Raw genomic sequence first — 26,373 nt, 5'->3', positions numbered from 1 at the left:
GTTCCAGGTGATCCTGGGATCGATTCTCATCCCCGCTATTATGGCTCATTTGCACCAAAAAAAAAAGGACCTAGACTAGTGTTAGCAGTACTATTAGCAGTATGAAGTACATTATAGGGTGTTTACAGGTTCAAACCCAGATCGGACCGGTTATGCTTGGACCAGAAAAATCGGTCCAAAACCCGAATAGTGTCGGTTTGGATCTGTTGTACGCCTATATCAATATGTTTTTTTTTTATTTTTCTACAAAATAAGGTGAAAAAACAAACATGTATATGGAGAAAAATAATTGTTTAACGCCCTTTTTTTTAATATAAAATAAAATATCTCATAATATATTCCAACATATTAATGGAGGACATTTAACTTTTTAAATAGTTTTTATTATACCTTTTTAAGAAAAGACCTGGTCCAAAATCCGGTTTTAAGAACCTGACCGAATCTATGAACGGAAAATAATATTTCTCAACTCTGAGACCGGACAGATTGCCTCCCGTTCGGATGGTTTGTGAGTCTGAGTCTTTATGTGACCAAGTTGTGGTGTTCATGGTTATTTTGTTGAGGTCTTTTTGCCTAATTTTGTTGTAGAATGGTTCTAAATAACCTTACACGATCCCAGCACGCATTCCCCCATATCTTGTGAATTTTCATGACCAAGCCCCTAAAATCTTCAATATTGGTGCAAAACGGTATATTAGCCTTTATATTTGTGAGAATTGCGAGTTATTTCAGATCCGAAAAGATTAGAAGTACATTGGGCTGTTAGAGCCATCTATTAGGCTTAGTCGATATTTTATTGAATCAAGGTTTTCTAATTAATATAGATTTATATCTTATGTCATATAGCTTATTTATAACATAACTTTACTACATACTAGACCTGATCAAATGGCGGGCCAGGGCGGGCTTGGACATGAAAAATTAGCCCGCCTTGTCGGGCCGGGCCAAAAATTTGTGCCCAAACCTGCTATTTTCGGGCCTAAACTACCGGGCTTTTTGGGCCATTTTCGGACCGAGTCAAATTTATAACTAAAAAGTGTATTTTTGTGTTCCCAAACCCGCCTAAAAAAAATAAAATTTTCGGGCCGGGCCCGAAAACAGGGCCTGAAAATTCTGCCCCGACCCCGCAAAAATTCGGGCGGGCCAGGCCGGGCTCATCTTGATTAGGTCTACTACATACGATATTCTATCATATAGGATAACTGCTTTATCTTCAATAGATTCCGAGCTTATATGTGATCAATTAATGGGTGTTTATTGTTAATTTATGGGTTTCTAACAATCTTTTATGACCTCCCGATGTACTTACTCGAATTTGTGAGTTTCCGAGACCATATCCTGAAATCATAAAAATTGGTCTAAAACGGTTAATGTCAAAACTTTTTATTCCCGTTTCTTACTTTTAAGTTTTTAGGCTCTTTTGGACATGAAAGCATCACCAAGCAAGAGAACCTCCTAGTCTGTATAATTTAATATATTTCCAAGAGAACCTCCAAACTTGTTAAGGGTCTTTGTTGACTAGCTTGTATCATCTTAGTACTACTAGCCTCATTTTCACACGTTGATGTTGATGTCGGTAGAAACTATTAACAAGCTAGAACTGGAAGAAAGCTCAATCATGCCACATATAGAGCTGACGATCTCTATTTTAGCTTGACCTAATTATTTCGAGGAAAAATACAAAACTTGAATCGTTTGAATTTGACATTATTTGATCCATTTTCAAATTATCGAATATCTGTTAAGCTTATACATGTTGCACAATTGATCAGCTTGAGCATTAGTTCAGTACGTACTACATTGTAGTGCATGAGAGTTGCCACGCTGGCACTTTCAGTTAGTATAACTTCCTTATTTCTAGGAGTTAGTTGTAACAGATTTCAGTAGCTTCTAGAATGTATTAAGCTATAAAAGGCCTTCATTACTGTAATAATTATTCATTAGTTTTGATCATCAATACAAACTCTCTCTCTTTTGATCACATTTTGTCATGGTATCAGAGCAGAATCAAAGATTCTTGGCTCAATTTTTCTGAAATTCCGCAAGATTTTCCTGTTTTTCTTCGAAATTTTTTGCCACAAATTTTTTCTGATTCACAGATTGTGTTGATTTTCTCAATTTCTCTGTTCTTCTTCTACTGTTTTTGATCCAAAACTATTTCTGAAAAATGGCTGCTGAAGATTTTGATTCCAATGAAGAGACTTCGAGGCGCAATTCCACACTTCCTCCTAATCAAGATCCTGCAAGCATCTATTATATTCATCCTTCGGATGCGAATTCCACTCAACTGGTCACGTTCAAGTTCAATGGTGAAGGATTCACCAGTTGGAAGAGATCAATGCTGCTTGCTTTCTCAGCTAAGAATAAAATTGGCTTCATTGATGGAAGCTATACTAAACCTGATCCTGGTTCAGTGGAGAGTAAGGCTTGGGAAAGGTGCAATGACTTGGTATGTTCTTTGATTTTAGGCAATCTGGATGATAAAATTGCTAAGAGTGTGATGTTTTTGAAGTCAGCTAGAGATGTCTGGACTGATTTAGAGGAGAGGTTTGGCTTTGCATCTTTGGCTCAGATCTATTCTCTTGAACAAAAGCTAGCTGAAATTGTTCAAGGAGATAAGAGTATTTCAGAATTTTTCACTGAGATCAAGTCAGTTTGGGATGCAATTGAGGAAGCTCATCCACTTCCATATTGCACTTGTAACAATTGTACTTGTAATGTTACTAAAAAGTTCTTTGACAGACAACAAGAGAAGATGGTGATGCAATTTATGATGAAACTTTCTGATCAGTTTGCTACCATTAGAGGAAATATATTGATGGTGCCTGCTTTGCCCAAAGTATCTGAGACATACAGATTTTTTGCTCAAGAAGAGAGACACAGAGAAGTTTCTCAGTCTAACAAACAACTGGAAACATTAGCTTTTGCAGCTGAAAAGAGGCGTTTTGGAGGAGATCATTGGAATAACAACAACAACAACAAAACTTTCAGAACACAGCAGAATGGTGGTTTTCAATCTGGCAACACCAACAAATATGGAAGAACAGGTTCCAGTTATTTTTGTACACATTGTCAAGTGCAAGGGCACAGTGTGGATAGGTGTTTCAAGATTCATGGCTATCCACCAGGTTTCAAAGGTTCCAGAGATTCCAAAGTAGCTGCATTCTCTTCTGGCACCAAATCTGATATTGAAACATCTGGTATGCAACAAACTGTTACTGCTCCCACTATAACAACAGAACAATATCAGCAGCTCTTGGATATGATGGCTAAGCAACAACAACCAGCTTCTGGAAATCAGCCTAGCCTTGCTATGATGGCAGGTATATGCTTACTCTCACAATCTAATTCTAAATGGTTGTTAGATAGTGGTGCATCAGACCATTTCTGTCATGATTTGTCCCAATTCTCTACTTGCAAACCAGTTGACATACCCAACACATACATAACCATACCAGATGGCAGCAAAATTCCTGTAACACATGTTGGCACTGTGGATTTGAATGCTGACATTACTCTACAGAATGTCCTATATGTGCCAAATTTCAAATATAATCTCATATCTGTTCACAAGCTGTGTCAAGATTTGAAGTGTGAAATTCGATTTACTCATGATAAGTGCTTTGTTTATTGTCAGAAAGGGAATTTGATTCCTCTTGGTGATGTGAGGTCAGGTCTTTACAATGTGGCAGAATTGCAGAAGAAGAAACAGGAACATGTTTGTAATACAGTCTGTTCTAGCTCTGTAGACAATGCTAAACTTTGGCATTTAAGACTAGGACATCTTCCCTTTAGTCAGTTGAGATTAATAAACCCTAAGTGTGAGGTGACTACTTGTATACAGGATACAATATGTCAAGTGTGTCCTGCAGCTAAGCAAACTAGAGTTAGCTTTCCTCATAGTAGCATCAAAACCACTGCTCCTTTTGAGCTGGTTCACCTTGATGTATGGGGTCCTCATTCTGTAAAAACACCTTCTGGATGTAATCAGTTCTTGACAATTGTAGATGATTACAGCAGGTTCACTTGGATACACTTGTTAATAAATAAGAATGATTCTGTTGCTGTTATGACTAATTTCTTCAATATGGTTCAGACACAATTTGGTGTTATGGTTAAATGCATTAGATCTGATAATGCTAAAGAGTTGTGTGAAGGAGATATGAAAAAGCTGTTTCTGAAATTTGGAATCCTAAATCAAACCAGCTGTAGTGATACACCACAACAGAATGGGGTGGTAGAAAGAAAACACAAATATCTTTTAGAAACAGCAAGGGCTTTGTATATTCAATCTAAGGTACCAGCCAGATTTTGGGGTGAGTGTGTGTTATGTGCTGCATATTTGATCAACAGGATGCCATTGCAATCAATCAATCTTGATTCTCCATATTTTAGACTGCACAAAAAGACTACTGACTTATCTCATCTGAGAACATTTGGCTGTCTTTGTTATGTGTCCACATCTAGAGTAGGAAGAACCAAACTGAACCATAGAGCAACACCATGTGTTTTTATGGGATACTCTACTTCTCAGAAGGGGTACAAGGTTTTAGAACTTGATACAAATAGATTCTTTGTATCAAGGGATGTTCATTTCCATGAAAAACATTTTCCCTTTCATCTCTATCACAAACACAATTCTCCAAACAATTCTTATACACATGCCATCTACTTACCTGCTATTTCCTCTCCTGTAATCTTTGATACACCTGATTTCTCTTCCCCAGACACAATATTCCCATCAACAAACTCACTCTCCACTCCTCAGGAAGAATCTCCCTCACAAGACACTATATTTCCTTTCCCAAATTCATCTCCAAACTCACCCTCCACTCACACTCAATCCATTTCTTCACCTATTTCTGGAGATGTTGATTCCACTCCACCTACTCCTCATGAACATGTTACATCTGAGAATACCCTTACAAACTTTCCACCTAGACAATCCACTAGAACACACAGAAAACCAGCTTATCTAGATTCTTATCAATGTTACTCATCTATCCTAAATTCAAAACCAATCTCTCCAGCTCAGTTCACTCAGCATTGGTGCAATTTAGTGTCTTATGACACTTATCCTGAAGAGTTCCAAGCTCTCCTATCACATCTTTGTGACATCACAGAACCCCTCACTTATGATGAAGCAGCTAAACAACCACTATGGGTGGAAGCTATGCAGAAAGAGCTCGATGCACTTGATCAGAATTTTACTTGGAAATTGGTAAAACTACCTAAAGGAAAAAAGGCTATAGGCTGCAAGTGGGTGTTCAAAGTCAAGTTAAAGTCAACTGGTGCTCTGGAAAGGTGTAAAGCCAGATTAGTTGCAAAAGGGTTCAACCAGAAGTATGGGATTGACTATGAAGAGACCTTCAGTCCAGTAGTAAAGATGACAACTGTCAGGTGTTTGATTGCTGTTGCAGCTAGCAGAAACTGGCCTCTTTTCCAGTTGGATGTTAACAATGCATTTCTCCATGGAGATTTAAAAGAGGAGGTGTATATGCAAGTACCAGAAGGCATTGATAATCCTGATAACAAAGTATGCAAGCTGCTCAAGTCCATATATGGTTTAATTAAAACAAGCTTCAAGGCAATGACATGAAAAGCTTATGACTGCTCTTGAAACACAGGGGTTCATTCAATCCAAGCATGACTACAGTTTGTTCATTCACAAACAACAAGGTCATATTAATATAGCAGCAGTTTATGTTGATGATATCATCCTTACTGGTACAGATCACAACAAAATCACTGCTTTGAAAGCATACTTGCACCAAGAGTTCAGTATCAAAGATTTGGGGAAGCTGAACTATTTCCTAGGTATTGAAGTTGGCTATTCTTCTGAAGGTATCATTCTTAGCCAAAAGAAATTCACCAAAGAATTGCTCAGTGACTGTGGCTTTGATATCACAAAGAAAGCAATCACCCCTTTACCAGCTAATGTAAAGCTAACTCTATCAGATGGAGAATTGTACACTGACACAGAGAAGTATAGATCACTGGTTGGGAAACTTAACTTTCTAACTCATACCAGACCAGACTTGTCCTATGCAGTTCAGTTGTTAAGCCAGTACTTGCAAAATCCTAGACTTCCTCACATTACAGCTCTACAACACACCTTGAGATACTTGGCACACACAGCAGGACAAGGTATACTTCTAAAAGCTTCAGAGTGTATCAGGTTGCAAGCTTTCTCAGACTCAGATTGGGCATCTTGTCCAGATTCTAGAAGGTCCATCACTGGTTATGTATTGCTGTTAGGGGGGTCACCAGTTTCATGGAAATCCAAAAAGCAAAACACAGTTTCTAAGTCATCTGCAGAAGCAGAATATAGGGCAATGGCTGCAGCATCATCTGAGGTAACTTGGTTGGTTAACTTATTGTAAGACATGGGAGTTTCTAATCTTAAACCTATTTGCCTTCACTGTGATAATCAATCAGCATTACACATTGCTAGGAATCCAGTGTTTCATGAAAGAACGAAACACATTGAGATTGACTGTCATTTTACACGTGACAAAGTGTTAGAAGGCCTTCTACATCTTGCTTACTTACCCACTGAACATCAACTAGCAGATGTTTTTACCAAGCCTCTTTCATCTGCACAGTTTCAACTATTATTGTCCAAGATTGGAACTTGTGATGTTCCATCTTGAGGGGGACTGTTAAGCTTATACATGTTGCACAATTGATCAGCTTGAGCATTAGTTCAGTACGTACTACATTGTAGTGCATGAGAGTTGCCACGCTGGCACTTTCAGTTAGTATAGCTTCCTTATTTCTAGGAGTTAGTTGTAACAGATTTCAGTAGCTTCTAGAATGTATTAAGCTATAAAAGGCCTTCATTACTGTAATAATTATTCATTAGTTTTGATCATCAATACAAACTCTCTCTCTTTTGATCACATTTTGTCAATATCCAGTATGCTTTGATTCATATTTTTACGTATACATTAACGGTCCGGGTAGCCAGCCGTAAATAATGTCAATAGGAATGAATTTGTATGAAAATTTGTAGGGAGTGACGCGTTGACAGATGATTCATTAATGGCTTAACTTTTAATGCTCAATTAAAGACAAAGTGTCCAACAGTACACAGGAGAAATCTCCTTAGAACACACTAATCACTTCCGTAGTCTTTTAATATTGTTTTTATTCGATTTATGTACTAGAATGTCATTTCCAGTTAATGTTGAAATATAATATAAATCGAATTAAAATGAAGTATATGCTTCTTAGTTTACAAGCAAACTCTTAAAGTTGCCAATAAGCCGTAGGCCCATAGCACACATTGATGTTAATCCATACAATGATACAAGGTATTCTCCCCCATCACTTAATACTCGCCCCAATTTAACCGATATAAAATTTTAGGATTGACTCATTAATTTATTAAAATTTATTTTAATATAACTGTATAAGTATACGGTGGTTTTATATGAGGCCTACTCTTCAATTGTGATTACTGTATAAGTAAGATAGTGTTGGAATACCTGAAAGGAAGCTAAACACAAGAGGCTAGTACACAATAAGGACACCAAGGACATCCTTTACGCATTGTTTGGAAGATTTGATTAAAAGCAAATCTTGAAGTTGTTCTTTGTACTATTAACAAAGCTTGTTAATGGACCATTCTACCGTAGACAACATAAGGCCTGGCCCTACCATAAAGCCCACATCATTATCAATAAAATTATCTCCCATTAAATAATTATCAAAACGTAAAAAACAAAAAAGAATCTTAATCATCTACAATGAAAAAGAGATCTTTTTTGTGGAATAAAACTGCCATAGGTGTATAGATTTTTTTGTTTGAGTAACCCAATGGTACAGTCGCGTTTCGGAAAATCATTTTTAAAAGTAAAATATAATTTCAAACTTGTTTTTCTTTGTCTAATTTTCTTATAAGAAAATTAATGAAAATAGAAAATGAGAGAAGATTGATGGAATAATGAAAAGGGAGGTAAGGGAAAAAGTGGAAAAGTAGTTTTTCGATTTTTTAAGTGGAAAAGGTTTTTTCACATTTGATTAAGTTATGGAAAAATTATTTTTCATTCCTTGACAAACCAAACAACGTAAAATGATTAAAAGGGGAAATCGTTTTTCATAACACTTTTTACTTCGAACCAAACGGAGCTTAAAGATGAGAGTATCTCCACTTACTTCTTTTTAACTTATTAAGAATCTATTTTAATTTAAATTAAGCTTGTATAACCTTTATTTTTTCAGAGTTGTACTTGTCTAAATAAAATAAACTTGTTTTTCTAAAATATACAGAGTACATCATTAGAACCGCGAGAAATTTTTTCATATCTGATATAGTAGCCACTAACATTGGTGTTCAAAAGTCAATTATGTCAAATCTTTCATGAGAAACAATTATTGAAAACATAAACTTTGATGTACTCTTTCCGTTTCATATTGTTATACCGCTCACTATAAACTCTTGTTTCTAGAAAAGTTTGAGAAAAGTAAGTATGAAAATTACTCTATCTATGGAGTAAAGTTTGTCTTGATAACCTCAATTATCTACATCTTGGTACTCGATCTCTCCATCATGTATTGTGGAAATTGAAAGAAAGACTATAATGGCCATGCGGTTGATTTACATGCTCGATCATGGACCATTTTTTCGTTGACCTTTAGAATTTTCTAGCCAAGGATAGGACCATACTACACAGTTTTTGTTTTCCCAATCAGAATGATAATCTAAAACTAAGCCAATTACTACTTTTTCCGAACATGGAATTTAGCTTTTGTTAAAATAGAAATAGTCTCTTAGTTTTGATCAAGTGATGTTTAGCTGAAAAACATTAGGTATATTCCGGTGCACCGTGCAGCCAAATGTATTTTTATGCCTATTGGTTGTCCATATTACACTTTCTCTTCACACGTAAGAAGAAAATTATGTGAGAGGGTGTACGGTGCACCCGAGTGTATGTAATATGTTCTAATGTTTAGCACCACTCTCCCTATGAGTACTAGAGACCATATTAGTCTCCCTTCGTCTCTATTTGTTTTACCACATATGCTATTTTGGTCCGTCCTTAAATATTGTCGCGTTTCCTTATATAGTAACATATTCCCTCCGTCAAAAGAAAAAAAAACATATTTCCATCATTTACCCCATTTACATAGACTCATAAAAGTAAAAAGACAAAAATACCCACATTTTCTTATAAAAGTTTGGCAAAACTTTAATAAAACACATTTTACCTATGGGACTAATAATTAAAGACGGGACTACGGGGAGAGCATTCGTTGAGAAATGATTTCTACTCTGTATAAATCAATAACTAGTTTTTTAGCCAGGAGATATCCCGGGTTAGTACATTGATAACATTTGCTTTTACTTATATATTATTTTTTGAAATGAAAACATTAAACATCTAATAGCTTAGTGGTAAAGGTTTTATCCTTTAAATTTAAGGTTAAGGGTTCAAATCTTATGCAAACCATGTTAATTTGAAATTTTTATGTATATAATAATTACATAAAGCGAACGACGACTCATAAGCAGAGTAAAATTTTACGCCTTTTAATATATAGTGTACACAGTTGATGAGAAGAAATTCTTAAATTAAGATCACAAGCCCTATGGGCTTGGGGCATATGACCTACAAATTATGGGCTTGGTAATAGGTGTGGGGCAGTAGATAACATGCGAGTAGCACGTGCCACGAGGAGGACATTCACACCTGAGTCTTGTGATGAAATAGTAAGAGGCCACTCCGGAAACTCTTGGCTCCATGCACTTTAGTTTGCTCTTGTCTTTACTCTTCAATTAATAATTAATGTACCATTAAATTTTCAAAGTCTTTAAATTCTAAACTGATTTTAGACTTTCTAGAAATATTCCTATTGGGTGCATGACATAAGTACAAGTGGATGGACGTCCATGTCCTATTTATACTTGATCATTTTTTTGTAGTTCTTTTTTTTTTTTATATATGGCTAAGTACAAGTGGTCATGTTCATGCAATCCTACTACACTCTTACTAAGTTACCAAAAAATTAATTTAGTGTATATGGTTTCATGTGAATACCTTTGAGGAGATAGCCGATAGGATGAAATAAGAAATTCAACCTCATAGAGTTGATCGAGTTGAGTAACATTAGTTAGGTAGAATAAAATTTAATTACTACGTGTATTTGACAAAAATGCATTGTTAATGTAAAAGTAGAAAATACTTTATGAAGCTGGTTGAAACGTATATAAAATGGAAGAATTTTGCGAAATAAAGGGAATATACATAATATGGAGTACTAAAACTGCATTTATATTCACTTAATTTTCATTTAGTTTTTCTATACTTATAAAACTTATCTTATTTATAAACTGCACTCGAATCTCCTTACTTTTCCTGAAATAAGTAGAAGATAAGGCAGATAGAACAGGGGCTACTTAAGGGTATTAGAAAATCAGGTTATTTGGTTGATTAGTCAATTACTAGAAAAAATCATTGTAGCATCAATGCATCACGCTCATTAGTAACTACCCTTATAAGTAAAGTGTTAATCAACCTTTGGTAATACACTAATACCCTTACATAGTTACATGCATGGGCTAATGATGGTGAAATGTTCGGTTCATTGGTTCAACGGTCGTATCTATTATATTTCAGCTTATTAATCAATTAGCAACTAACAAGTAGTGGGAACATGAATACGGCAGGTATATTCAACTCTTGTTAAGTTTTTAAATTATATGGTTTGCATATAGATATTTTTTTTGCGTCACAAACTATTGGAGTTTATTAAATTGAAGTTGACAATATACAATTAATAATAAACTAAAATATGGCTTAAGCTAAGTTAGTAAGATGTAAGCAAATTAGTTAGTTTAGTGTCCACTACTACAATCATTGTTGATAATCTATGGTTAGCAATAATGATTTTCTTTAAAATAAATAGTAGGGAATCAACTCTTAGAAAGTGATATTATATCTGAATCTTCTCATGCTTAATGATACCCAAATAGGCTTAACTTACAGTACATATAAGATACGTACACCTGATACACCTAATAATTTTCACTTTACTGATAATCACATTCCACAAGAATTTAACAACACAACAATGGCGAAGATGGTAATTAATGTGTACCGGTCGTTGTGCTTTAAGCTAAAGTGATTGGCATTTGATAAATTAAAGTGAAATTTATTGGCGTTTATATTGAGCATTGTATTTGGTGAGATGGTGCTTTTCACCATCCCTATATGATAATAAATCATTTTCGCACTTTCTCTAATTTCTTTCTTTTTCTATTGATCTCTTTCCTTTTCGATTCTATTCTATTCATTACTCCCTCCGTCCCTTAATACGGGTGTAGGTGGGGTTAGTAAGTGTGAGAAATAATATAATATTGGTATAAATTTCCATTTTTAGAAACGGTACAAGTATTAAGGGACGGTACGAAAAGAAAAGTGGTGCGAGTCTTAAGGGACAGAGGGAGTATTTTCTTTGTTCTTTTTTATTTATACCGTTTAAATTTTGACAATATTCTTATATTCTAGTCGTATAGATTTTGTTATAATCTTCTCACTATATAAATTTATGATATCGCTTTTTATAATTTTTACCCAATGATATTTAAAAATTAAATTATTACATTGGCAAACTTGGAAAACAAAATGTGTCAAACTACAAAAAAAAAAAAAAAAATTGACATAGGGAAATATTATTTTTATTGTGAATAAAAATACTAAGAAAATTAATCTTTACTAAATGGACTTGTGAAATGTGAAAACACTGAGAGAATTGGAGTTGTTAAATGTTGAAAACAATGACATCACATTCACAATCATTCACCAAAATCAATTCTATTTGTATCTGTTTGCAAAATAGTCAAAAAAAAAATCGCAACTTTTTCCTCTTTTTTCTTACTTCTTGTTCCTCTCTAAATTATCAAAAAAAATTGTTACAACTAACTACAATTTTTTCGCATGTCACATAATTCCGTCATCATAACGTCATGCTCTTTAATAATAAAAAAAGATAATTTAAAAAGAACAACAATTAAAATTAATCGTCATTATCATTCATATCATCATCATCATAATAATTTCTGAAAAACATAATTATGATTCATGGAACACCCACTAATTAACCCCTTACCCCCCATACAAAACTAATAAGATTGATCCAGGCCGACGGAATTTACAAGAAAATATCACAGCCGTTAGATCAAAATTTAAAAAAAAAACAAAAAAGAAAATCAAGCCCTAAAACAGCCAACAATAGGATTGTGATGATCATGATGGTTGTGGTGGTGGTGGTGATGAAGAACAGATTTCTCCTGATCAATCAAACCCTGCACATAACGAAATTCCTCCACGTGGCAGGGAATGGTGATTGTACCTTTCTGATCAAAACCGTACTCTTCCTCAGCTTCTTTGAGAAGCTTCATAAAGAGAGGGTGGTTAAAGTACACGACAGGCACCACAAACCTCTGCTGTTCTTCATTTGTGTGGCCCACTTTAATGGCCAAACAACCCTTTGGAACGCCAATCCCGCCGCCGCCACCACCACCACCACCCTTTGATGAACCTTGATTCTGCTGCTGCGGCTGTTGCTGCTTCTTGTGGGGCAGATATAGGTTAAGATTTGCCCCCATCTTGATTTTTTTATCAAAAAATTAAAAAGAAAAATAAAAAAATTAAGAGGGTGTTAAAAACAGGGGGAAATCAGGGGGGTAGGATTTTTTAGAGAAAAACGAAGCAAATTGGGGGACATGATTTGGAGAAATTTACGAGAGTTTTGGTGAAAGCCATGTTTTAAGGTTTTTGTATTTGTATTTTTCTTTTTTTTAAAAAAACCTAGGAAGAGAGGAAAAATTGAGAGGAGAGAGAAAGTTTGGTGGAGGTGAGATTGGGTTTAAATAGCTGAGAATTGAAACCCGTTTCATTCTTTGGTAAGGGCCCGCTGAAATTGTGGGCCTAACTCAGAATGTGAGATGACGGCTTTACCTGTTACTGTTGGTGGTTATTTTAAACGTATGAAGGGTAGGGTTGGGATTTTCATGTTTTAAGTCACGCGTAATACACATGGGTGATGACAAGGATTGATAGTGCCATGTCACGTTAGAGGTTTGTTGGCCGGCTTAAACGAGAATAGCGAGACCAATATCAGATACGTAAATCGACAGAATAGAGAAAAACAAACGTCATTTTTCAAAAACAAACGCCATTTTACCAAAACAAACGCCATTTTCACATTAACAGTACAAATTGATTGTTGTGTTTTGTTCTTTAGAGTTTGTCTTTAGCCTATTATTTTCGTTTTGTTAGCTGAGATGTATTTTTTGTAATACATATCTGATATTGAAATTTACTTCATCATCTCAAACAACATTTGGTTGGATGGAAAATATTCTCATAGGAAAAAAAATAGTTCAAACTAGATTTTCTGTGTTTGGTCCCTTGTGAGAAAAGCTATGGAGAAACAGAAAATGGGAGTGGATGGGTGATTATCGATGGGAAGAGAGAAATGGGAAGTAGAGAAAAAAGGTACGGGTAGTTTATCTTTCTTTCAAAGTAAAACACGTTTTGCAAATGATTTCTTTCAAAGTTTCAATCAATGATACTATTTTTCACCCCTTACTAAAAAAAAGCAACATAAAGCGATTGTAAATGGAAAAATTAGTTATCAACTAAACAATCCCTTACTGTTTAATTTTAAGGAAACATAGAAACTAAATGTCGCAATCTTAACGGTCCTTCCGTTCTTGTTTATTAGTTTCTTATGTAATTTGAACAATCCACTGAAAGGACATATTGCATATGAATATCTAAATAATCTCACCCACGTGGGTAGGAGATAGAGAACAATTAAGAAAATATGGGTAAGTGGAGTGTTTAGTTGGTTAAATTAGAAAATAGAGGAACCACTTGTATACTTATTTGGGATTTGGAATGAGAGCAATTCCAATGGTTGGAAAATTGACCTGCTTACGAAAAAAAAGAATATATGAGCAGGTAGCACACCATTGTTGCAATAATGACATTAGCAGCTACTAAAATATTGTAGCTATTTTGGGCACGTAGCTCAAAAAAAATTAAGGGGAAAGATATAAATTAAATATTATAGGGAGCTACAAGGGATTGTAGCCCACCTATGTGAAAGTTTGTACCTTAAATTAATTGTAGCTAGAAATATAATGTGGCAAACTTAGCTACATCAGTTTATAGCCCACCATTGGAGTTGCTCTGGAAAAAAAAATTACAATTGTAATATAAGGCTAAAAGATGAATAATTGTTGAACAAATAAGGATAGATTTCAAAATAGGTTATTAAAATATAAAAAAACATCACAATGCGAAACGGAAACTAATTAAAAAAACGGAGAGAGTATCTCGAATACAAAAATAACAAAGGGTAATTCATACTTTCTATCTATTTTTCAGTTTTGCTCGGAATTCTTTTACCTCACAACCTACTTCATCCGGTCCATAATAATGTTTCGATTTTTGTTTTCATGTCTATCAATACACAATTTATATCATTTTTATCTCTAGTTATGCAATGTTAAAAATTGTAAAATTTCAATATTCTTAAAATACCCATTGTGAATGAGATGAATCAAACAAGACTTTCACATGATTTTTATTTTTCTTATATGTTGAAAATAATTTAAAAAATTTCCTTTAACTATAAACAACGTTAAATTCTAAACTAGAATATCATTATCAAATGGATATAGTAAATATTAGCCGTATATAATGCACTCCATATAACAAACCTTCTACTAAAAAGTTTATAGTTGACGGTCTTACTAGTCATCGTACGGAGTATAATTACACCTTCTATTTTTTAATGCAAATACAACGTTATTATATATGCATCGGTGTAGAGTTTACAAAATGTTGTGTCGGGTCGTGTTCGTGCTAACAAGTTGAAATTCTCAACACTAACTTGACTCGTTTAATAAATATGTCGTGTCGTGTTGACCCGTTTAAGTAATCGTGTCGGAATCTCTTGACACTAACCTTTTCTTTTTGTCTGTTTCATGCTATGTCGTGTTTGTTCAATAAAGTTGGCTCCTTGATAAATGATTTTCACCAAATACATTAATTAATTAATTTATTTTATCTTAGTTAATTTAAGTCGTGTCAGTTTCGTGTTGAAAGTTTCAACACTAACTCGGCTATTTAATTAAATGTGTCACGTCGTATTGACCCGTTTGAATGTTTGATTAAACGGGTCATAAACCTTGATCAGTAACTTATTTTTTTCGTGTTCGGTTCATGTCGAGTTACCGATCAAAGATAAGTCACCTTGGGAAATGAAGGTAAATGGAAACAAGGAGGTCCTTTGAATAGACTATAGACAGGTACGTAACAATAACAAAATATGTACTCCCAAATCGGCAAATTGGTAGGGAGACCGCAATTTCGGGGTATCCGCGGCAAATTACCAAAACAAATTTCCCAACTTTTGTTTTTCAAACAATATTCTGTTTTAGGGCCCAATTGTTTCCCGTCCGTATTTGATGCTTAATTGATTGGATAATATTTAGATCTTTGAACAAAACACCAATGATATTCGGATTTAATTGATTTTCTATATTATTTTTATATGAGGTGTAACTTTATAAAAAAAATTTAATAGTATAAAAAATCATAATTGTTAACATGAAACTCATAGTTATTAACACAAAATCATTTGACAATAAAAGTGTTATTTTCTAATTATAAAGTACACATATATGATCCTAGAGTGCAATCATTGTCTATACTCATCAGAGTTTTAATTACAATTTTGCAATAATTTTGGAGTCAGAACTAGGGTTTGGAATGAATACACTTCTCTTCTCTTTAGTGGAAAAATATAAATGTAGATTGACTAACATATAAGTCTGATGGAGTTTCATTTAAAATCAATTGGTGATAGGTAGAATATCCCACCAATCTTATATGTTAGTCAATCTCTCTTTGTTTTTTGAAGTGAGATAACTAGTCTATTATCACATGTGAATTATACACTTAATAATATACTTCCTCCGTTTCTGAAAAGTTCTTTACGCTTTGGAATATGTGTCCAAAATATGAAAGGTTTGACCGTAAATCCTCACTATTATATACATCAAAACGTTATATATAAGATCTTGTTAGATTGATCTCGGTATGTATTTTCAGAATATCAACTTTTTATAATTTTTCCACATACGAAATTGGATATATTAGTAGTTAAATATTGCATCGGAGTCGGTGTAAATAGTAACTGTAAAGAATTTTCTGGAACGGAGGTAGTAATACATAGTAAATGAACATGTACGTTATTACATGCACCCGAATGCACCTAATAATTTTCATGTAATTAACAAAGGTAAATAATATTGTAGTTTGCACATATATAGGTGTATATCTTTGTTTGTGTAATCTTGACTATGGGCATTAAGAATGAATTTAAGTGTATATCTATTTGTTGCGTCTTTAAAAAGGAAAAAAAGTTGTGATTATAATGGACTAGATTTAAAGCCCGTGCGATGCACGGGTTAAATATATTTATTTTTGTTTGTGAGATTTATTTTTTAACTTTACCTTGATGAATTCATATGAGAATCAATTACGTGTGTCTTTTTATCACAATACATAACTACTTAACATATGATTGATTTGATAACATTTGTAATTCTATTTTATTATTTTAAACGGGATAAATTATCTTTTTCTCTTATTATTATTATCTTTTATCGGGTCTTTTTTTTATTATTATTATTATACAAATAATTTTAATAATGCATATTGAATTGTTTGTTCATATATGTCTATTATATTTGAATATATTATTTTATTTTATGTAAATTTTGGTTTTATTGTTAACAATTATCCAATCGTATAGCTTAGTTACCTATTGCATGTGTGTTTATACACCCGTAATACGCTTAAGGAAATGCAAATCATCATTGTGATGCACTGATAATTTTTTTGGAATCTCTAAAATCATCATTGTGGTGATGCACTGATTTTTTTTTGGAATCACTAAAATCACCGCAAATGACTTGCTCGGTGTTGTCATCCTTCTCATCAATCGAAAAATACGTTATCCTTCAATACCAACTTCCTATATACTCTTGATCGAATTACATGAGAAGTTAAGTTTATATATAACCAAAAAAAAAATTCCAGTGCATCAAAATGATGATTCCACTAATTGCAGGTGTTAAATAATCCAAAGTAAAAGAATGATTTTGACCACAAAAAAAAGACAATAATACATCGTGAAAATTTTGAGATCACACCTAAATAAATTAGGATAAAAAAGCAAATAGCACATGCATATATGATTGTAACCGGTAATTCAAAAAATTGTAATTCCAAAACAAAAACTCAATAAGTCGATATACAATTATATTTTAAGTGAATATCCAAACATACCAAATATTTACCAGATTATGTACAATTATCTCAATTTCACGCTCATCTTCTGTAGTTTTCTATGAAGTTCTCGCATAATCCTCGATCGTCCGAATCTAATCTAATATATATACTTTGTATTTTGTATGTGATACGGAGTGTACTGTATTGAACAACCTGGAACGAAAAGAAGAATATCAATCAACAAAAGTTTTGCCATATCATTGTACATATAATAAGCAAGCAAGTTACATAATGTGATGGTGGTTTTATGGCGTGGTGTGGTTCCACAATTGAGATAATCACAGATCATCTTCTTTCCCAAGGCATGTTTGATTAATCTTTATTGGTTTAGATATATATAGATCATCAACAAAAAAATACCGTATATTGAAAGCTGATAATTATAGTTATCTTTTTTTAATTTGCAAATTTTTATCTTTTGTTTATTTTTTAAATATTATCTTTTTACAAAATTTATCTTTTTGTTTGTTGGACTCAGATTTGTAAACGGATAATAAACTATTTCAAAAGTTATTTTTTCATTTTTATTTGTAACTAATATTTATTTTAAATTACACTTAATGACATGGCAATCCTATGTGGCACTCCAAAATCTCTCCAAAAAACTCCCCTTTATATATATATATATTAGATTGTGAGATGTATGACTGTATGAGTCGTGTTTTGTTACAGGCGAAGGTCGTTGGACCTACTGGACTGCGAGGATGTGGGCTATATATTCTGGTAATGACTAATGAGATTGTGGTGGCCCAATGTTGAAAAGGCTTTTTATTTCTGGACCGAAAGTGAGTGCGCGTACAAACAAGGCCATATGGCCTTTAAGAAAAGAAATGTAGCTGCGTAATAGCTAAGATTCTTTAGCTTGGGTGAAAGGTTTTAAATTATATTGGTAATTAACAATTAAGAAATATTTGCATAAATAGAAAAAAGTGGTGTCTTAATCATATAAGCGTTAGGAGTTGCGAGTAATATGATAACATACGAAGTATAATACGTACTAGTGTACTATATTTTTCTTTGGTGTTAGTATTCGGTTCATCCTTAGGATTAATCTGGATTCGCGGCGAGTTCTGGGTGGATAGGTTCCAGTCCCCTTCCAATTGTAGTTACGGGGGATCGAACACGAGTTTTCCCTATCAAGTTCACCCCTGAATCAACAGACATTTGGTAGTGTACTACATTTGTGTGAAAAGAAAAACATGCATATACATGTATAACACTATAAAATGAGCCGAGTTTTAACAACATTCATCAGCAACTAATTAACCAATGCATTTATTTTCTAACAGACTAACAGTAAAGCCCATGTTTACTGAACCAATGCCCTTTAGTTTTGTCTTCTTTGAGGGCTTGATCTGAACAATTAATGTGTTGCCAATTATATGCGAGGGAACAATTGATCGCAAGCAATATTTTGGACCCTGAAAGATTTAAAACCATCATCTATAGTTCTATGACTCTAGAAGTTATTTCTCAAAATTTGGGTTATTGGACTTTTCCCGACCCTGAAAGATTAAAGGTTCAGATGCTTTCCATGTACTCCACGTTATCCCGAGAGTTGTACTAGGTGGTTAAAATCATCTCCTTCAACTCTTAAGTGGCATTTTAGCCATTTTCTTACAAAATTCATGGGTGTTTATGTTTCAAAACTGCCTCCAAATTTTTTTGGAGTTTTTGAGACAGGGTCTCGCAAATCTCAAAATTTGGTCCAAAACGGTAAATGCCTTCAAATGTTGGATAAGTTATACCTTTAATTTTCAATTCTGACCCCAAAATGTTAAGGGTGTGGACGTTTTCCATATACTGATATACCCCGTGAGACCCAAGTTTGAATATTGCGTGTATAGAACCATTTATTCAAGCCCCCTTTAATTGTCATTTTCGTGCGATGGTTTCTTGTTACTCATTTTGTTGAAGAAAAGCTATTCTCAGTGCCTCAAGTCTTATATGTGACCAGCCACACCATCAACTTGATGGTGTGACATGTTCACACTTATAAATAAGCCCAACGTGTTTAAATCCCAGAAAATAAAGTAATATCAGCAAAGAATATAAAGTAACATCAACATATAAAATAAAGTAACATCAATATATACAAAGAACCTCTAACATGAAATTGAATAAAATTCAATACAAGAAAAGTAACAGCGAAAAGAATGTATAGGTAACACTAGCATTCTTTTTTACTCATACTCCTCTCGCCGCTCCTCTCCCCCCCTCTCCTTTTTCTCTCTTTCTCATCTTTTAGGGTTTTAATTTTCTTGGCCGTTTAGGCCCGAAGTAGTCTAATTTCTTCGGAAATTAGACTATTTTCAACCCTTCTTCTTGCTTTTCATTGTTTTCTTTTCATGTTTTTTCTTGTTTTGGTTTCTTTTCCGTTGATTTGTTCCCAATTATTATTGAGTTGTTCCCAATTTATTTGGGTTTTTCCTAGATTTTTCTAGGTTCTTGATTCTCATTCATGGATGAGAATTTTTTAGAGTTTCAATAATTGGGAAGGAGATTTGGATTCATACAGGTTTAGGCAATGGCAGATCTTTGTTGTGGTTGGGGTGGGCCTGGTCCCCCCGACCGAAAATTTTTGTAGTGTATTTTTAGTTACGGCCCCCCCTAAAATTTTTGTATAATTGTATAATTATATAGTACATTGCTTAATTTTTTTCTACCGGCCCCCCTCGTAAAACCGTTCAAGGTCCGCCACTGGGTTTAGGGTTTATCATCAACTCGTCGATCGGAACAATTCGTGCGCAGATTGCGAAGGGCTCTACTTGGAATTGAAAGATGTGAAATCATCGAAAATCACTGCTCGCGTCAAGCTAGAAGCGGTGGAGTACGAGATGTGCTTTAGGATGCAGAATAGTAATTGTTTTGATTGTAACAGTTATATATTTTCTTTGAATCTGTGGTATGCAGATCTTTTTTATCATTGTAGATGCCGTATGGCTTATTATTAATGGATATTGTTCTTCCCCGTCAAAAAGAAAAAGAAAAAGTAACACTAGCATAGAAAGTCAAGTCTAGTAACATCAGTTATGCAATAAACCTCTAACATGCAATTGAATAAACTGCAATAACTAAAAGATAATACCAACATAAAAAGTCAAGTAACACCAGTCTATATAAGGAACCTCGAACATGAAATTCAAGAAATTGTAGTAAAACAAGAAAATAACAATGAATACAACGTATAAGTAACATAATCATAGAAAGTCAAGTAACACCGGACTATATACAAGGAACCTCTAACATGAAATTACAATAAAACAAGAAAAGTAACAACGAATACAATGTAAAAGTAACACCAGCATAGAAAATCAAGTAACATCAGTCTATACAAGGAACCTCATACATGAAATTCAAAGAAATTCAAGAAACTGCAGAAAAAAAAAAAAAAAAAAATAGTAACAGCGAATATAATGTATAAGTAACACCAACATAGAAAGTCAAGTAACACCCGTCAATAACTTTATCCATATTAGCTATGCGCGTCACACTTTCAAGTTGATGGTGTGGCTGGTCACACATGAGACGTGTTGTTCTCGGTGTCTATGCGATTATTAAGTAGACGTTTATGGTTCTAGAAGACCTTATATGACCCCTATATGCATCAGTGCATCACCTATAATATCGGGAAGTGATAAATCTAAGGAAAATTTTATTTCTTCCAAGAAAATCCACATTTGTTAAAGTTACGCCATCTTAAAATTTGTTATAATTGTATAATTATATAGTATATAGCTTAATTTTTTGTACCTTCCCCCTCGTAAAACTGATCAAGATCCCGCTCTTGAGTTTTTTGGCAAAGGCATATCCAACACCCATGTATGCCATCGAGTTACCCTAACATATAGCATAATTTTGTGTAAGGATTGCATGAATGCCTTGGTACTTAATTAGCCAATATTATGTTATTCACCAGCTAACCTCTATGAACAATATATATACTATCTCCGTTTCATATTATTCTTTACGATTACTATTTACACAAATTAAGACAAAAAGATAAGAATTTGTAAAATGTAGGTGAATGTAATAAAATACAGATAAAGTATAGAGTGTAAAAAGGTGGGTGGACTGTGAATGTAAGGAAAAATGAATAAAATTAAAGAAAATGAGTGAAAAGTGATAAATATTGTAGTGGAAAGTGATAGTAAAATTTCACGTCCAAAAAAAAATAAAGTAAATGTAAATAACATACGGAGTAATAAAACAGGCTAAAACAAAAAAAACAAAAAAATCATTTTGAAACGGAGGTAATAATTCGTAAGGAGGGAAGAATTAATTAGTAAAGAGGAACTAGTAAAGAAAGACGAACTAAAGCAACGTATGTTTGAATCTCAATGGATCGTAGCAACAAGGTTACTCCACCGCATACAATAATTACATACTCCGTATAAAACAACTTAATTGATTAAGGCCCTTAGCTTTTATTAGGGTGTCCATAACCGGCAACTAATTCACCAATGCATTTATTTTGTGATAGTGAAGCCCGTGTTTACTGAACCCATGCCCTTTAGTTTTGTCTTCCTTGAGAGCTCCATCTGAAGACATTGATGTGGATTGCCAATATGCGAGGCAACAATTGACCACAACTCGAAAGCAATTTTGTTATTCCTCGTGAAATCTTTCAATTTTATCATTAGTTAACATATATGTATCCCCTAGTAGCTGAGACTATTTTATGAACATGCATTAGAATTCCCATGTAATGTAACTTGTTGAATGAAGCTGAACTGAATCAAACTGAACACAATGGAGCTGAACTGAACTGAACTGAACTGAACTGATTGAAATAGAATCCTAAAGAACAGACCTATATGAATATTAAAATTCTCATGTTATCTGCTGCTGCATTATTAGTCTTTTATTGATCTGTAATTCTGTATGATCGAACAAAGTAAAAAAGATTATTACCAACATTATTCGTACGAGTTCTGAATTTGTGATGGGTAGTAGCCTTTTAGACATCAAACGACAAACAGGCATGACTTACAATTGAAGATCTAGATATTATATATTTATATTGAACCACTTTTAATTCCCTTAACTAAAAGTTCTGAAAAGATATAACCTTTTGACTTGGTTATGAAGTAATTAAAGAGATGTTCATAATAGTTAAAGCTTTAAATTCAATTACCAATCACATCATCAAACATCTTTTAATGAAGTTGTCTATAATTGGATTCTTGATACGGATTTCTTCTTTTTTTCTGCTTTGTGTTACCAACTCCAACTACTTCTCAAGTTGTAGTTAAACGTCGATAATCGAAGTTAGAATGCTTGATTCTTGAACATCTTTGTTAGTACGGACTACCCTTTAACAATAATTCAACCCGTTGTTAGCATATTACAACTTTAACTCCGTATTAGAACGTACATTGAAGATACTATTTTTTGAAGGAAATTGATGGTTTATACTCCGTATTTAGTTAGTGAACATTGGACCTTAATACAAAATCCGGCCATATTGATTAATTACACATAAAACAGCTAGGTGGACTAATTAAGTAAGCACTACAAGAATTTGTATCTTTAACGACAACCTAATTACGACGGGTCAAAAATCCCATCTCAAAAGACTTTTGCGACGGGGCAAACAACCAAACAATGACGGGAATAACCGTCGCAAATGTCTTTTACGACGGATTTACGACGGGATTTCTATTAACGACGGCCCCCTTTTATGACGGGTTCGCGACAGGAAATCCCGTCGTCAATCAACAATTATTGGCCTTTCGCGACGGGATTTCCCGTCGTTAATAGTACTATTTCTTGTAGTGAAGACTGTCACTATTACTAAACATATTTTCCCTTCATAATACTTCTTAGTCCTTACTGATCAAATATAATCAAAGTTGAAACATTACGAATTATACTTGGTACTTCGATTTGTATTTATACAGTACAAACTACTCCCTGCGTCCCTTAATACTTGCACCGCTTTTTTTTCGGGCCGGCTAATAATACTTGCACCGCTTCTATAAATGGAAATTTTTACCAATATTATAATATTTCTCACACTTAACTACTAACTCACCTACACTTCTACACATTTCTCACTAACTATATGAAAAAAACAAAAAAAAACACACACATTAAATTAATAAGTCAATTTAAGTGTCTTAAACTCCTATTAAGGAACGGAGGGAGTATCACTCTAAACAAAGACTATAGCATAGCAAAATTAAATGCTGTTTGGATAATCACATAATAACGCTGATAATCGATCACAATGTCCCAATGCCATGGTTACTATTCCGTACTCGGTACTCCTATCATCCTATGCGTTTGTAACTTGTAAGTGCATGTTGTTCTTCGTATCTCCAACTTGAACTTGGTTTCTCTTTGAAGCGTCTATGAAAAAACTAGACAGCAATTTAGTACCATTATTAAATTAGTGAAAATACATTTCCTGATTTCCATGGTGGTACAATTGAGTTTGTGGAGGGGAAAGTGTAATGCATAAAAACCTCCGCTCTTATCTTTTCAAATCAACTGTTTTAACTTTTTCTGTGTCCTGAGTTTTCTCATCACAAATCACACGTTCAATATTTGTAAAAAAAGAAAGAAAAGGAAATCTTGAGACAAAAAAAGAGGTTAAGTATTGTAAAGAGTTGTAGGCTTTTAGCAAACAGATGAGCATGGTAATCTGTACCCACACCATTTTCACCTGTCTAACTTTTGACTTGTATGCTCCCCTTTTTTAGCCAAACGTTTGTCTAACTGTTATGCAATTAGAGGAGTCTATTAATACAACAAGTTGTACTAGTTGACGATGATTGAAGAAAATGGTAAATTAATTAGTACGAGGACTAAGTAATTAAAACCCAGAGAAAAGTCAGTCAAAATAATGTTGCAATAATCAAAGCCTCATTAAGTGTGTTGCACTGATTCTCTCATCGTATCCTGCATTCATTCAAAACAACATTAAAAGAATTTGGAACAGATTTTAACTCCCTAGGTTATCATCACCTAATTTAAATAAGCATCACATCAGTTTTTCAAACAATATTAACACAGATTTAATTGTTTAAGGACACTAGGACAACAATCCACATGTGAAGCTCATAATTTATAAGTTTATATTAAAAAAAAAAAAAAAAAAAAAAAAGTAAAATTAAAAATTGGGAAACACAGATCTTATCTTAATTAGTATGAATAGGATCGAGTGCGATTCAATCCAGATTCTCTCTAGTAACTTGACAGCATACATGCATCTGTCATACTCCGAAAAGGAGATCGTAGTACAATTCTTTATGTTAATTGAAGTAGATCTGAAAAGAAAAAAACATTTGATGAAATTGAAACCCTAGGAGAGAGAAAGAGAAAAGGGTGAAAAGGAGAGTAGATCTGAACAGAAAACAAATCCCTATGGATAAATAATGATGATTAAATTTTGAAAAAACAAGAAGATTGAAATCTGACTGACAAATAAAAATAAAAATAAGTAGATGATGAAGTAATGATGATAAACTTTTATTCTGACTGGGTTTTACAGAATCTATTTAGAGAGTAAAAGGGTCAAAGATTATCATGATTACACCAATCAACCCAAACCCAAACCCAAAACTGCCAAATAAAAAAACTCTGCAGAAGGAGAGAGAAAATTGAGATTACCTGAGAAAGAAAGAAAAAGGCCATTGAAGAGGAAATGAAAGGAGGTGTTTGGGAAGCAGAGAAAATTGGGGGGAATGAAGCCTGGTCCGGCGACCATTATAAGATCTCGATCTAAATCCATACGAGTCCTCGAGCCAGACAACATTCCCCTCAACTCATATGCTTCCATCCTCACTCATTCTGAAATTTGATTTTTTTTTTTGTTTTTTTTTTTAATTTTGGGATGAATATTGAATAGTACCCCCATGAAAATCGGCTAGGTTGAAGGGGGGAAGAGAGAGAAAGAGGGAGAGGGAGAGAGAGAGGGGAGGTGAGGTGAGAATGAGGAAGCGGAATGTGAGGGGGGTGGTTATAATAACACCGGGGCCATGAGAGAGAAACTTCTCTTTCTCTAGCTTATCACTGTTTTTTTATTTTTTTATTTAATTAAAAAAAATTAAAGGAAAAGAAGGTTAAATTTTAAAAATAAAAATGGAGGAAAAGACAAAAGAGTCGAGGGACAGTTGAAGCTGGGCAGATAGTATGAGGTGAGGGAAGTGGGCCCCACACACACTATTCTTAGTTTCTTACTCTGGAAATGACCTTGTGGGAAGGGAAGTAAAAAGGATACCTTCTCTTTCATCTCATTCATTCATTGTTTTTTTTGTTCAACACTTGAAGCTAACATTTATTTCATTTTTAACCTCTTTTAATCAACATATATACCTTTGGATTACTATGTGCGGAGGTTTTTTTGGTTAGGAAACACTTTAAGATTAATAGTAAACTTGTATAAAGAAAAGTGTATTACGGAGAAGTGCGTTTCTGAATTAGGCTACGGCTAATGTAATAAAAAGCCAACGAGTCCAATTGAACACAAAAAGAAAAACGTTTAATTGTATGAGTCTTGTTATTTGAATTATCTACCTTCTTGAGATGTTATCGGGATACGACAAAAACAACAATTAGAGGAATTGAACAATAGAATAAGTAACTCAATCTCACCTTCCTTGAATGAACTATGCCGTACACATTGAATCCGCCAGTGAGGGCTAATATGGACGAATTATATAGAAGTATTAGGGCAACAAACTGAATTATAAATGAGCTATGGAGTACTATTTTGGTTCAGTCTTAAATATAAATCTGGGTAAGAAAATGGACCAAAAAATAGCTTTAATTAGTGAGTTAATTATGTGTAAGGTAAATAAACATAGCTCTAGTAAAGAATTGAATGCCGTAACTTGTCATTCAACATCACTTTCTATCTCCCATTTATGTCGTAAGCCGTGTTTAAGTCCCTTAATTTATTTAATGAATAATTAAATACGGAGTACCTTACTTTTTACTTCTTTAACTACTTGCCACTGTAATTTTTCATAAACTACTTGTACATAAC

The 26,373-nt window shown here is 33.7% G+C and overlaps 1 protein-coding gene and 1 long non-coding RNA gene across 2 annotated transcripts; both read right to left on the bottom strand.

Moving 5' to 3' along the window:
- Positions 1-12,015: 12,015 nt before the first annotated feature.
- On the bottom strand, positions 12,016-12,856 carry LOC110785095 (auxin-responsive protein SAUR32). Its single transcript, XM_021989540.2, has one exon. It carries the CDS (start codon positions 12,611-12,613, stop codon positions 12,215-12,217), a length of 399 nt encoding a protein of 132 aa, XP_021845232.1. The 5' UTR covers positions 12,614-12,856; the 3' UTR covers positions 12,016-12,214.
- Positions 12,857-23,354: 10,498 nt separating this feature from the next.
- LOC110786705 (uncharacterized) lies at positions 23,355-25,532 on the bottom strand. Its single transcript, XR_002532919.2, has 2 exons — positions 24,996-25,532; positions 23,355-24,652 (listed from the first exon to the last, which is right to left on the bottom strand). It is a non-coding gene; the product is annotated as an uncharacterized lncRNA (long non-coding RNA).
- Positions 25,533-26,373: the final 841 nt, after the last annotated feature.

Source organism: Spinacia oleracea, chromosome 2, assembly GCF_020520425.1.
Source record: "Spinacia oleracea cultivar Varoflay chromosome 2, BTI_SOV_V1, whole genome shotgun sequence".
Lineage (NCBI taxonomy): Eukaryota > Viridiplantae > Streptophyta > Magnoliopsida > Caryophyllales > Amaranthaceae > Spinacia > Spinacia oleracea.
Note: the sequence above shows the minus strand (reverse complement) of the source record. Positions and strands in the feature narration are given on the sequence as shown.

Bases quoted from the DNA above. Each gene is read 5' to 3' on its own strand.
- LOC110785095 (XM_021989540.2), bottom strand. From the start codon at position 12,613: ATGGGGGCAAATCTTAACCTATATCTGCCCCACAAGAAGCAGCAACAG.